The sequence below is a fragment of the Lissotriton helveticus genome, chromosome 2_1, assembly GCF_964261635.1.
Source record: "Lissotriton helveticus chromosome 2_1, aLisHel1.1, whole genome shotgun sequence".
Classification (NCBI taxonomy): domain Eukaryota; kingdom Metazoa; phylum Chordata; class Amphibia; order Caudata; family Salamandridae; genus Lissotriton; species Lissotriton helveticus.
In genome coordinates this window covers 1,654,122,843-1,654,135,680 of record NC_136059.1, presented here as the reverse complement: position 1 = coordinate 1,654,135,680, position 12,838 = coordinate 1,654,122,843, and the positions used below count along the sequence as shown (strand labels likewise).

The 12,838-nt window shown below is 44.6% G+C and overlaps 1 protein-coding gene across 4 annotated transcripts in view; it reads left to right on the top strand.

The window, feature by feature from the left end:
* NPNT (nephronectin) overlaps positions 1–12,838 on the top strand; it is a 280,509-nt gene that overhangs the window by 154,268 nt on the left and 113,403 nt on the right. For all 4 annotated transcript variants that reach the window (XM_078676614.1, XM_078676612.1, XM_078676613.1 and 1 more), the window contains 3 exons: positions 5,403–5,537; positions 6,243–6,365; positions 8,029–8,529. In XM_078676614.1, the coding sequence (XP_078532740.1) occupies positions 5,403–5,537; positions 6,243–6,365; positions 8,029–8,529 (759 nt within the window). The remainder of the gene's footprint in view (positions 1–5,402; positions 5,538–6,242; positions 6,366–8,028; positions 8,530–12,838) is intronic.

Here is a 12,838-nt window from a genome sequence, read left to right as displayed (position 1 = left end):
AAATCTGGTCACTGAACCCCAGGTAATTGTGGTAAATATTTTGAATTAAATATTTGTACTGAGTTCCTCTGGCTCTTCTCGTACATTTAGTTTTTGAGCGTGAATCTGGCTCGTTCCAGATTAACCTGCTGCTATTATTCCACCGTCCAGGAGTTGGGTCCTGAAACCTTCTTCAGAATAAAGTACTGTTTAATTTTGGGCGTTGAATCTAGGCAGAGCAAGTCTGACTCGGATCATGTCTCTGAAGCCAAGAGGCATCTACTCTGACTCCCTTTGATTACCAAATAAGATTCAATATATTGTATAGGCAATAGGTGGATGGTGCTAGGGTTCATGCCAAAAAGGATCAGGACCCAAATGTTGTGGTTGGCACACGCCTCCCAAGTGGCTACACCCAAGAGCCACTGGTTTAGAAGTAAAGATTGGGCTTGGGAGGAGGTGTCTGCCTGATAATCAATAATAGTGTTTCGAAAAATAATTCCCAAGATCCAAACTACTTTTCATAGCATCATGTGCTGTTTTAACTCTTAATCCAGAAATACGCTTCTGGGCTAAGTTATCCTCTCGGGACCGCAGAGAAGATACATTGGACAAAGACTGCTCAAATCTTCTGACCACACAAGATTCTCTGCCTTGAAAAAGCCCTCGATCAGATGGTCATCGGACGAAACACGTGTCTGCTGCTCTTCTTTTGAAGTGTATTTCTGGATTAAGAATTAAAACAACACATGATGCTATGAAAAGTAGCTCGGATCTTGGGAATTATTTTCTGAAACACTATTATTGATCATCAGGCACAGACCTCCTCCCAAGCCCAAATAAGATTCAAGCTGGCATTCTAGATGTATGAATGATACTTCCACTTTGGAGCTCATTCCGTTAATCTGAGAGCATCACTGTGCTCCTCTGGTCCGACCGTGCACTCAGGGCCAAGTCCTGGTTACCATCTCTAGCCCTAACCTCTCTCTCCGGCTTCAAGGGAGCTCCAAATCTCAGAGTAAGAAAGGCGCCAATGGACCTATTTACTAGGTTGTATGTTCTAACTGAAATTACTCATTCATTCATGTATTCATTCATTCATTCAATATGAGAGCTCGCTCTTTCTCTCTTGGACTCCATTGCAGAGGTCCAGAAACCATTCTCAAACATAATCAGCAGCTGTAGTTCCATTGCCTTCCGTGAAGCGTTCGGCACATTTCAGATAAATCGCTTTTTTTTATTTCGACATGTGTAGAAGAGGTGCTAATCATATCAAGTTTGATACCTAATACGTGGTTTACTTAGTAGTGTGTCAGGAATCGGTTGCTGATGTTGTTTAAGTTGTGCATTGTTGGATATTTTTTTTTTCTCTTGCACTCACAAAGGCCTTAAGAATTGTTCAGATAGTGGCACCCAGGCATCTTACTACTAGTTTATCCTTCTGGACAAGTGATGTAGAAAGTGCCAGGCCTGCTTGTGTATTACTTTACTAAGTAAAGGCACCTTTCACGAGGACGGCTTTGCTGTGGCATTTGCAGAAGTTAATTAGTAACCAAATATTCTCTTCGCCTAAGATCAAGTCCTGGGCAGCCCGGTCAGTTATTAATCTTTTCCTATGAAAGTGTCATTAAGGTAATTGTATCTGAGCGAGTCCATTGACGTCCAAATTAGCTCTGGGTGGAATGTTCTGAGCTCGGTGGCTATAAACATGAACCATATGGAGCACATACTTTGCAGATTTTTTATATTAAAAATAAAAGCGCAGGAGGAGGTTTGCCAGAAGAGATGGGTGCTGGTGGAAATATGCACGTTCCACATAGCTGAGCCGTGAGGATGGTTATCTCTGCCATTTGTCAAGAAACGGTGGTGATAGCGGAGGGATGGGAAGAAGTGAGCAAGAGGTCACTGGCTGCAGGAATGCGAGCACTGGCCCTGGGCCACCCTTCAGTGGGAAGAAGCCAAATTAAGCACGGTGGAATGCTCGGGTGAACTCAGCCAGTCAGGAGGATTGTTAGTGTGCGGGCATTAATTGCTGTTGTTTGCCTGCTTTCGAACTCTTTCTCTGATGAGAAGAAAAGGACGCGTTTAGGCAGGGGCAGGAGGCGGATAGCAAAAGTGACGCGTGCTTGGGGAGCGTGAGGGTCAGGGGGTGGTTGGTAATAGCCTTACTATCCACAAGCTGCTGGGCTTTAATGATTGTTTATTGCCCTTCCTCCATTAGCACAAGCTGCTGGGCTTTAATGGCTGTTTTTTTCCCTTCCTCCATTAGCACAAGCTGCTGGGCTTTAATGGTTGTTTATTGCCCTTCCTCCATTAGCACAAGCTGCTGGGCTTTAATGGTTGTTTATTGCCCTTCCTCCATTAGCACAAACTGCTGGGCTTTAATGGTTATTTATTGCCCTCCCTCCATTGCCATTAGGCACCCTGGTCTTAAGCTTGAGCCTGTAACCGCCGAGCGGGAAGTACACAACCATTAACGCCTGCACCAGAGGGCAATAACGCTTAAGTTGTGGGCAGACTTGGTGCACCAGCCTCGGTATGGCTTCGAAATTCAGCTAGGAAAAAAAAGTCCTGGCCTTACCTGATATCATTTCTGTACTAGGGGTAGTAATTGCTACAGAATTTTCGGTAATGAGGTATAAATTGCAACTTGTAAATCAATAATGTACAGTACACTGTTGTCTGGGTATACGAACGTCAACTGGTCCACAGGTCCCCCTCCACCTCTGGCAATCTCCCACATTGCCCCAGTTCAGGAAGGACCTCAAGACCTGGCTTCTCTGGTGCCCCCAGCACTCAACAGAGCTGCCAACTCCAGTGCCTTTAGACCCTAACAGGTGAGTAGTTGCACTTAACCAAACCTGATTGACTGTGGATAAGGTTTTTTTTTCACTGAAGGGTTCTGACTGACACTATTTCACAGTGAGAGCGTAGCTCGAGGTGTCTGTACTACTCAGAACCTCAAATGGAAAGGCTGCACCTTTATTAAGTTAAGTTTCATGTTAGATATGCCCCCACGCACTCCCCCCACACACACACTTTCCCAGCTCGGGCGAGGCGAGCTGGTGTGGATAAGTCTTGGCAGAGCCATGCATAACCTATGGCCCTGTCACGTACCTCCACCCCCACCACCATTGACATTACACACCTCTCTCCCCAAGGATATAGAAAACAAGCATTGGCAAAGTCAAGCCCTATTGCTTTTTCGATCTTTTTGCTATGCAGACGATTTTTGGCGATGCTGTGCATTAGTGTTAGAAGTCAAAGTAGGTTTTTGGTGATGTTGTGCAGCATCAGCAAAAAAATTAAAATAAAAACGCATGCATGAGTCATGATGCTGCTAGAGGGCACGTCACTCAGTAGGCATGCATATTCATGATGACATATGCATCTATTGGATGAGACAGACACCATTTTCGTTCTCTTTTTCTTTTCAATTAATGTCCAAGATGGCGGTGGTCAGTTGGAGCAGTAAATTAAAAAAAAAAATTACTTTGCTGACAATGTTTTTTTTAAAGCGGAGTGGGGAGGTAAGAAAAAGCAGCTGTCAGGACCTCCCCAAAAATGTACATTTATTTAAAGACTGTGATGGGTGAGGGAGCATCAAATGAGGGGTGTGGTGTACCAATGGAAAGTGAATAGGGGGCAATGACCACCCTTAAAGGGGTATGGGGGAATAATAAGAAAAAAAATTCAATGATGGAGGGGGACTTTGGGGAAAAGAAGCAATGGTAAGGGTACGTGGAGGAGGGAGCAACATGGAGCACGCAGGGTGAGGACGTTTATGGAACAAAAAGCAACCCTCGAAGGAGAGAACAAAAGGTGGAGAAGGGAGCAACTTGGAGTGTTCCAGGGCAGGTATTTGAGGAGAGAGCAGAAAAAAAGCGAAAGAGCAAGAACACACATGCACTGCCATGGAGTGCTTTAAGTAAAAGAAAACAGTAGTTCCCTAAATTTGAGCAGTTGAAGTCAACCAATCAAAAGGATGGTAAAGGGGATGGACAAACACAAGAAGAGGCAGGTAAGATTTTGAAAAAGAAGCAAGCAAATGAATGTGACATTATAACCAAGCAATAGGAAGCAGTTGGCAATCTCTAAGCCCTGTGTACGTTTTTGGTTTTCGATAAGGCCCACAAGAGCTCTTTCACAGAGAGATAGAAGCTGCCTATAGGTGATACCTAAAAAAATAATACCTGGAATCCTGCCACCCTCCCCGGCCACAAGGGTAACGCCTTCCACCAGTCCAAACAAAAAGCATCCATAACACCCTCGCCATCAAGCCTCTGCAATATACTCCCCTCATCCTCCTACCAACGTACAAGTCACATCCTAGCACCCACCACACCACGCTCTGCACATTCTCTCTCCCTCCCAATCTAAACCCAGGCTGTGCACGCTCCAATTGATGACCCATTGATATCCCATTGATAGACGATGCCACACAGACTGCAGGTTTATGAGAGCCGTGTGCTTTTCCTGGTCAACGCAAGTCTGAGATTCGTGATCGACAATGGAGGCGGTGGTTGTTGGTGCAGAATCATTTCTCCGCCTCCCTTGATCCCTGGAACTCCTTTCCTTACTGCTCGGAGATGAGGGCAATGGATAACCGGGTTTTGAAACCAGTTTTTTCAGGTCATACTAACAATGTGCTGTATAAACTATAAGAATGCTGAGAGAAACATTTTGAACAGAAATGGGTTTGTTACAACTTTGATCTGAAGGATAACTTACTCTTCTATCTTGGCCTTCAGTTATTAGTGGGAATGAAGGTAAGGGTTTTGGGACATTTGTCTGCAGATCATTTGCATGCTCTGTAGTGAGGGTCATAGGGCACTGAATGAAAGGAAACTTCAACATAGGAAAGGCTTGCAAGCCCAGATATTTACTGCAGTCTGCGAGGCCAGATGGGTGGTGCTGTGAAGATGCACACAGGGCCATTCCAAGGACATCAGTCTACAGAAGTCCAATCAAGGAAAACAAAGGTATTGATGAAAGAAGACACATTGTTCACCTACCACAATGATAAAAATATGGTTCCTCTGTTTTAGAATGCTTCAGTGGAAAACAGCCTTTACAACAAGGTTTTGACCATACCACACACTTTACCCCACATGTTTTTAGAATGCATATGCTCTTACAACGTATGTCTTTACCACGCTTTTAAGGTAAGTTCAGGGCAGTGGGGGTCTCACCCCCCAAATACATTGTTTATATATAAATATGTATATAAACAATGCATGGTAAAAGCATACATTGTAAAATCATATGCGATCTAAAAAAATGCGGGGTATAAAATGTGTGGTAAAGGCACGCAGAGTATTTCCCAGGGTCTTCAGTGAGTGTTGTCACCTGACTAGTGCCCCCAGGCATGCTCTCTATTGTCCCACAACTTCCTCTCACTGAACATTAACTTCTCATTCCAGATGTTGACGAGTGTGCCACAGGAGCAGCTGTGTGTCCCAGATTCCGGAAATGCATCAACACTTTTGGCAGCTACATCTGCAAGTGCCATAAGGGCTACGATTTGATCTACATCGGAGGCAAATACCAGTGTCATGGTAAGCGCAGGGACGCGGCGGGTTTAATGCTGCCCAGGGGTTATGGTAGATTTAGAGTTAGAATGGAAATGGATGCCCCGACTGTCCCCTCGCGGCTCGAGAGGAACATTGTAGAAGACCCTACTTTAGAGAGATCCATGCTCAGCATCTGAGGGCAAGTGAAAGTGACTCCCTGGTGGGATCTAATTGCAAAGCGAGCCGAGTGCCTTCAGGCTTAGCCTGGTTCTTTCAAGGTCCTCAGATGTTGTAGTTCTCAAGCCAAAGCCATGCGTGGTGCCCTAGTGTCTGCCTGTCGGTCTGGCGATATTGATAGAGTACAAAGGAGGTGGCTGGACAAGCTGACAACCGCATTCAACTCCATTGAAGTTTGTTATTGACTGACTTACAACACCAATAGCTCTTACAAGCTCATTGTGTACCTTCCTTTCATGTTCAAAGACACGTTCCTGTTATTTGACTGGGCAAACATGACATGAAAGTCAATGTAGTGCTGAAAACGACATGTTTATCCTTTAAGCTAACACAGGTGAGACTGTAAAGTGTCAACAGGAGAAAATTGGCAGTGTGCCGTTGTTGCAGTCAGTAGATGACGCCTGAACGCAGTCTCTAAGCACTGTGCGTGGAAGGCTTGCGTCAGAGAGTGCGGTGTGTCCCTGCTCCCTCACTGAGCCATGCTCACCTAGATTGTGCTTTCTTGTCTTGCAGACGTCGACGAATGTGCATCTGGAGCCTACGAGTGCAGTGGGCTCGCCCGATGTTACAACACCCAGGGCTCCTACAAGTGCAAGTGCAAAGAAGGCTACAGGGGCAACGGCGCAGACTGCACACGTACGTAAGGCGGAATGATCCTGTGAGCGTGGAGCCCCAAGAAGGGGGAAATGACCCATGATTCAGTAGTGGTTAAGAACCTTCATCCTCAGGGTCACTTCTTGTAGGGGGTATAGGTAATTAAATGTACCACGATTTGGGGACATTCTGTGACGTACAAGACTGTCCATCGAGCTGTAAGGTACCACCATCTATGGATCAAGATCGACAGTGGCACGTCTAATGGCATTGTTTGCAGACCAGTCACAGAAGCATAGAACCTGCTTGTAGAAAAGGGCTATCAGGTCCATCTAGTCTGGAAATTCCCCACCTGCTGTTTACTCATGACCCACCATGGTTGCCAGCTTGGACACTGCTTCCACAGTCAATAGAAAAGGCACCCAACTCAAATAGCTCCCTGAGTCCCAAACCCTAGCAGTGCAAGTAGCCTTGTACCTTGTGACACAAGACATGAACATATATGGAGGTATTAAGTAGTAGGTGCTCTCTATTGCAGGCAGTGCCTTTACGTATTGTAACAGATCTGCAAGGAGCGAGGCTCATACTGCCATGCCACTACATAAAGTTTTTGGGTGGTCTTCCATCTCTCGGTACAGGAGAGGCAGGGCTGGCACACTGTGGGTACTGCTGGTTGTTTGCCTTTTGCTACCCTTAGCATGAGTTTCTCTCACAATGATTTTTAATGTTAGGGTTCTCACCTCTTTTATGCCTTTCTGGTTGGATTTGCCATAACATTTGAAACATTTCTCAAAGATTGGCACAGTTCTGAAGCATGTCATGTGTAAGCCTCCTTTGTTCATGAAGTTGTTTTTTTGAGTTATGCTTATGATCCCTGAATTTGTTCACATATTTTCTCGTTTTGAGTTTGAAGTAAAACATGGTGCTCTAGTCATTTCCCAAGGTGAAAAGCCATTGTTTGAGGCTTGGTAAAACAATACGGACATTTTTTGTTTTTATTCCATAGTATCCTTAATGTTTGCAGGGCAAACTTAAGTGAGATATAAAGCTTAAAACTTCTTGGCAATAAGCCATTTAGATACAATCTTACCCCTTCAACTCCTCTGTCAAACAGGCTGTAGGCTATGGGGCACACAAGGGGCCTGGTGCTGTGCAGAAACAACCAATCATAGGTTCACGTGGGTGGGTTGAATGGAACGTGTCCCAATAATATTTTCCCCTTTGACTCCTCCTCTTCTGCCTCACTAAATTGTGTTGCTATCTGAGTAATGCATATCAGACTTGCACATGATTTTCTTGGGTCCCACTATATTCCCCAGTTACTGTTACATGAGCGGTGACGCAGCCTCAGACCTAATCTACAACCAATTGAAGGGCTATGTCAGAGCTGGGAGTGACAAGGGCTTGCTGAAGAGAGGAGAAGGTGACATGGGCCTGGAAAGCACCTGGCTGTTTGTTTGCTGGTGCATTCATGTAAACTTTCAAAGGAATATCTCTAAAGCACTTACATTCACGTTATTACTACAATTTTATATATTAATTAGGAAAAACCAAGGGATGTGATGGAAGGTCATCTAAGCTCATGACTAAACTGTCACTTGGCTGTGTAGGGAAGTTAACCTATCATATCCTTAATTAATGTATTCTTGCAAATTGTCTTCCTGGATGTTAAACTAATCACAGGTACTCTTGATTTTCCTTTTAGCTGTTCCACGTGTTTGGATTGATCCGTCTAATCCATTTCCATTTGGTCCCTCCAAGGATAACAGCCGACATATATTCAAGGGAAATAGTACCTTCTTCAAAGGCAAAGGAGGGCAGAGCAATCAAATCCCAGACATTATAGAACGAGGCACGGCGAGGCCTCCCATCAAGCCATATGTACCGCCAATCATAACACCAAAGCCGGCACCCAGAACGACAAGGCCTGCTCCGGTAACAACCACTAGGCCTGCTCCAGTAACAACCACCAGGCCTGCTCCAGTCATCACCACAAGACCAGTGCTGAAACCCGTCACCAGACCCCCACCTAAGCCCTTCACGAGGCCGGCACCAAAACCTACAACAACATCAGCAACAAGGTCAACTCCAAAACCAACAACTAGAAGCCCTCCCATTGTAACTCAAACTCCATCACCCGCAGTGGCCATTACTGTGGACAATAGGATTCAAGTGGACCCTCAGAAGCCACGAGGAGATGTGTTCAGTGAGTACATTCAATTTACTTTGGTTCATTGTTTTGGAAAAACAAGTTTATGTGCAGGTAATTGGGTGTCATATTGAAGTGTTCTGCCTACTTAGTGGTTTTGGATTGAAAACCCCTCTCTGTTTGAGCAGAGGGTGACATGTTTGTGAACTCTTCAAATTGAGAGAGCCTGGTTTGTGCCTCAGTGCTTATGAGGAGTTCCCAAATGTAGCACTTTGCCTCTGCAGCACTGGGTTTGGAAGTCTTTCTCTAATTCATGGTTGGAAATGTTGGGAAGGGATTGTTGTTTCCTAGGTCTGCTGAAGGCCACATAGACCTAGAGGTTGAAACATAACTGTCAGAGCAGTGCCAAAAAGCACTAATGGCAACACATAGCATATTCCCAAGGCACAGCTTCTGAAACTAGGGTGTCTGCACATCTTGGGTTTGCACTACTGGAAGATTGAAGATTAAATATTATGTCACTGGCAACCGAAAGGGACAACCTAGTGCGAAGTGCACATATTTCACACGGGGGAAGGAAGCTACTCTGCTGGGATTTTTTTTCAGATTATGCAAAGCTCTTGAGTTGCTCCAAATGATGTGATGATGGAACTCTAGCTTTAATAAAAATCGTGTAATAATTTGCTACCTAAATTCGAGAGGTCAATGACACAGATATCAAAGCTGGTTTCATTTCAGTGTTATGACGCAACAGGTGGTGAAGTTGATTCTGGCGCTGGCAGCCAGAGCCAGATAAAGTATGAAAGGGACAAAGAAGAGATGTGGCTCGGTGGATCGTGTTTCTCTATTCCAGACAATTGATACTGTTCCTGTGAGAGAACATTTATCGGCTGCTTTCAGCCCAGATTTTAATTAGTGAGACAATGCTAGTGAGTGAATACTGATCATAACTGGGAGCCAGTAGAGCAAGGATCCCAAACGAGTAGCTCGGGAGCTGCTGGTAGCTCACCAGCATGCTCGATGGAGCTCTCGGAGGGGAAAGCAAGGTCAGTACCGCACTCAAGGAGTCTCTGCATAGAAAAGAAGGCAGTAGTTCCCATCTCAAGACCCTTTTAGTGACAGACAGCCAGACAAACTGCAGGGCCTCCGGATAGCATGCAAACAGTGTATCAGTCTGTGGCATCTGTCTCCACCCTTAATCTACCTAAGCCACAAGGACTCTGGCTATGCTGTAGTCCTTGCTCTATCAGTCGCACCCCGCATGTGAACAATGGGTTAATTGAGGAGAGCATGTGGTCCATCGGCTAGACTGCCGACTTTGGTGCTGGAAACCAGGGTTCGAGCCTCGGGGCCGCGTCCGCATCCTGTGATTCTGGGTAAATCACTTAAATCTCCCCATGCCTGAATGTGTAATGTAAATACTGTGCTCATGTAAAGCGCTCCAATACCTTCGGGTCGAGTTTGCGCTATATAAATATGCACAAAAAAATGGGTCATTAAAGAAGAGTGCCAGTAGGAGCCTAAACAACCAGGGCCAACCCATCGAAGTGTGGGACTGCATGAGCCAAAGTGAAAATGTGTTATGTGCATGACCCCAAGAGGGGGAACAGCCATGACAACGCGGGAATTACCCTACACTGCCATTACAACGCAGGGATTACAACGAAAGATAGGGAATAGTTAAATTTTCTATCCAACACCTTCCCTACTGTCAAAGGTGGGCTGGAGTTGGAATAGAAAATTAAACTATTCCACTATCCAGCGCCCTCCATCGAAAGTCGTTGTAACGACTTTCGTTGTAATCCCTGCGTTGTAATGACATGCGGGGTAAAAGCCCGCGTTGTAATGCCATACAACCCCCCCAAGAGCTGTGTGGGGATCCAGAGCTGAGACAATCAAGGGCCTTGTGGTCATCCATTTGTGTGTGCATATACATGTGTGCACCTTTATCTATGTGTTTGACAACACATCCCTTCCTGGCAAACCGTGTCGCTCCCTGGAAGCTATACCCGGAGTGAAGGGAAACCAAAAGTATACCTATGCCCCTGTCAAAGGGGTTATTCTTGGGCACAATTGTTTCCAATCCTGGTGTTATATTGCCAATGGCATAATAATATTTATCCTTTACTATTTTGGGCAAGCTTTGTCTAGTTGTGGCATTACGTCAGTGTTCACTGACATATTAATTTCATGAATGGCCTACTTTTAAATATCCGTGACTTAACGTGACTTAACGGTGGCCCCCCCACCTGATAATGGGCATAACTGCTATATGGTGGGTATCCTGAATATTATCTAGCCTTGGAACAATGGGGATGCTGGCATAATGGTGGACATTATTGATATATTAAAGGCACCCTTGGTGTTGTGGTGCGCATCCTCAGTCTAGGGGTGTCATACCCGGACATTTTAAGCAGAATCTGTCCACGCAAGGGATTTGTACATATGAGTACTTAATGAAAATATTAAGCGTATATTTGAGGATTGTGCATTTCCTACAAATGAAAACAGAAACGTTCTTGCTGATAAAGACAAAAGGTTGCAATTCAAAAACACACGTACAGCTGATAGTTGAATGATATTTCGAGTTGAGTTGGGGAGACTTACTGCTGTGGTTGCCCTTTGTGCCAGAGGGCACGTGGTGCTGTTGCTGTTATTTCATTAGGCAATTGGGGGCATTTAATACTGATAAGCTTTTTCCTGGGGCTTCTGCTGGTAAACTCACCTGAACTACTAATGTGTTCAATATTGACAATCCTGCTTAGAGTGCATAAAGTGTAATGTTACATAAGTGGTCACTGTTTTACAGTGCTAAAATTTTCTAGAAGCTCAGGAGAACTTTCCTTGAGCATAAGTAGTTCTCACTACAGAAAAGGTTGGAGGTCACCGTCATAGGGAAAGCTGTTACCTAAACCTGAACGCCATCCTTCTATGCAAGCTCTGGATGCACACCTGTCACTTTTATCAAACACTAAGGCACTCACTTTATCGACCTCTGGAGAATGGATTGACTTCTTACTGCAAGAGATCGCTGAGTGTCTCTCATAAAAAATCGATAGAGAGATCAGTATAATTTCCTTAAACCCGTTCTTAGTTTCATTGTAATTCAATGTGAATGCCAGGTCAGTATGCAGATAAAAATCTAAGGCAAGGCAAAGACCGACACACGTCGCCAAGAAAACCACTAGCTTCAATTTAAAAATATAATTTTCCTACTTTGTTTTGACATGCATTTTTTTTGTAACACTAGTGGATGGACAGAAATGGAAAGAAAAATAAAACTGATTTTATTTCTGAAACCAATTCCAACTAACACTGAGTGCTCTCGACCCCATTACAATCCCACTCTAAATAGCAGTGCAATGTGGCCAGAGATGCGGCCTCAAAGGGATGTGTTGCATTGATCTGCGCTCAGTCTTCAAGGGTGCATCTCAAAACAAACAAGCATTAGCAAAGCCAAAAGGTCTGGCTTACATTTTGTTTCCGGACCCAAAAAAACCTTTGTCAGTTTAAAATACAAAAGAAACTTGCATTCTGTATATAGTAAATCTTTGAGAGAAAGAATTGCATGTGTGATGATTCAATGTACTTTTGAGGTTTAGATTAGAGCCTCACTCATTGGCAAGCAAGCCCTTCATATGTGTTGAATGATAAACCAAACATCCAATAGCATGAGCTGAGAGAAAAAAACACTCCACTGGGAGGAGGCAAAGCTCGTCCTATGTATATTTTAAAGAATTGGTAACAATAGTTCTTGTAAACAGCTGCACTTTCAATCCAGGCCTTAAAAATACTGATCCTAGCCAATGGAAAGAGAGCGCTTCGAGGATTTGAAAGGTCTGCATCGGGGATCTTAAGAATAGGGAGGATTAGACGTGGAATTTGATGCTATGGAAATGAGGCACTGGTTGCAATAGAGACTTGAGGGGGAAGGGGTCTGCAGTTACTGCACGTGACGCAACTTAAAAAGTGTGGCCGTAAAGGAGAGGTTATGATATGAAAGCTGGGGTTTGTTGGCAGGAGGGATAGAAGATTTCCTTCACAAGAACAGGCCCGGTTCCAGGAATTTGTATTTGGGTGGGCCAAGGGTGCATTTGGGTGGGCCACTGCGAGCTCGATTTTTCGCATATATGTCTGGGCAGACCTGCTTCAGGGCCCTCCTTGATCTCTTCTTAGTCTTACAAGGACCAGTAAAACGCACTCTTTCCCAAATCTCTTTCTAAATGTGATCACTCTCAAAAAGTGTTATTTCCATTTAATGTCCCTTTGATGGGAAGAGGAGGTTTCTGAGGAGAGAGTATCAGGCAAGTGACACTTCTCGGGCTCCCTCTGTGCGTGCCGTCAGGGATAATCCCTCTTCATTACT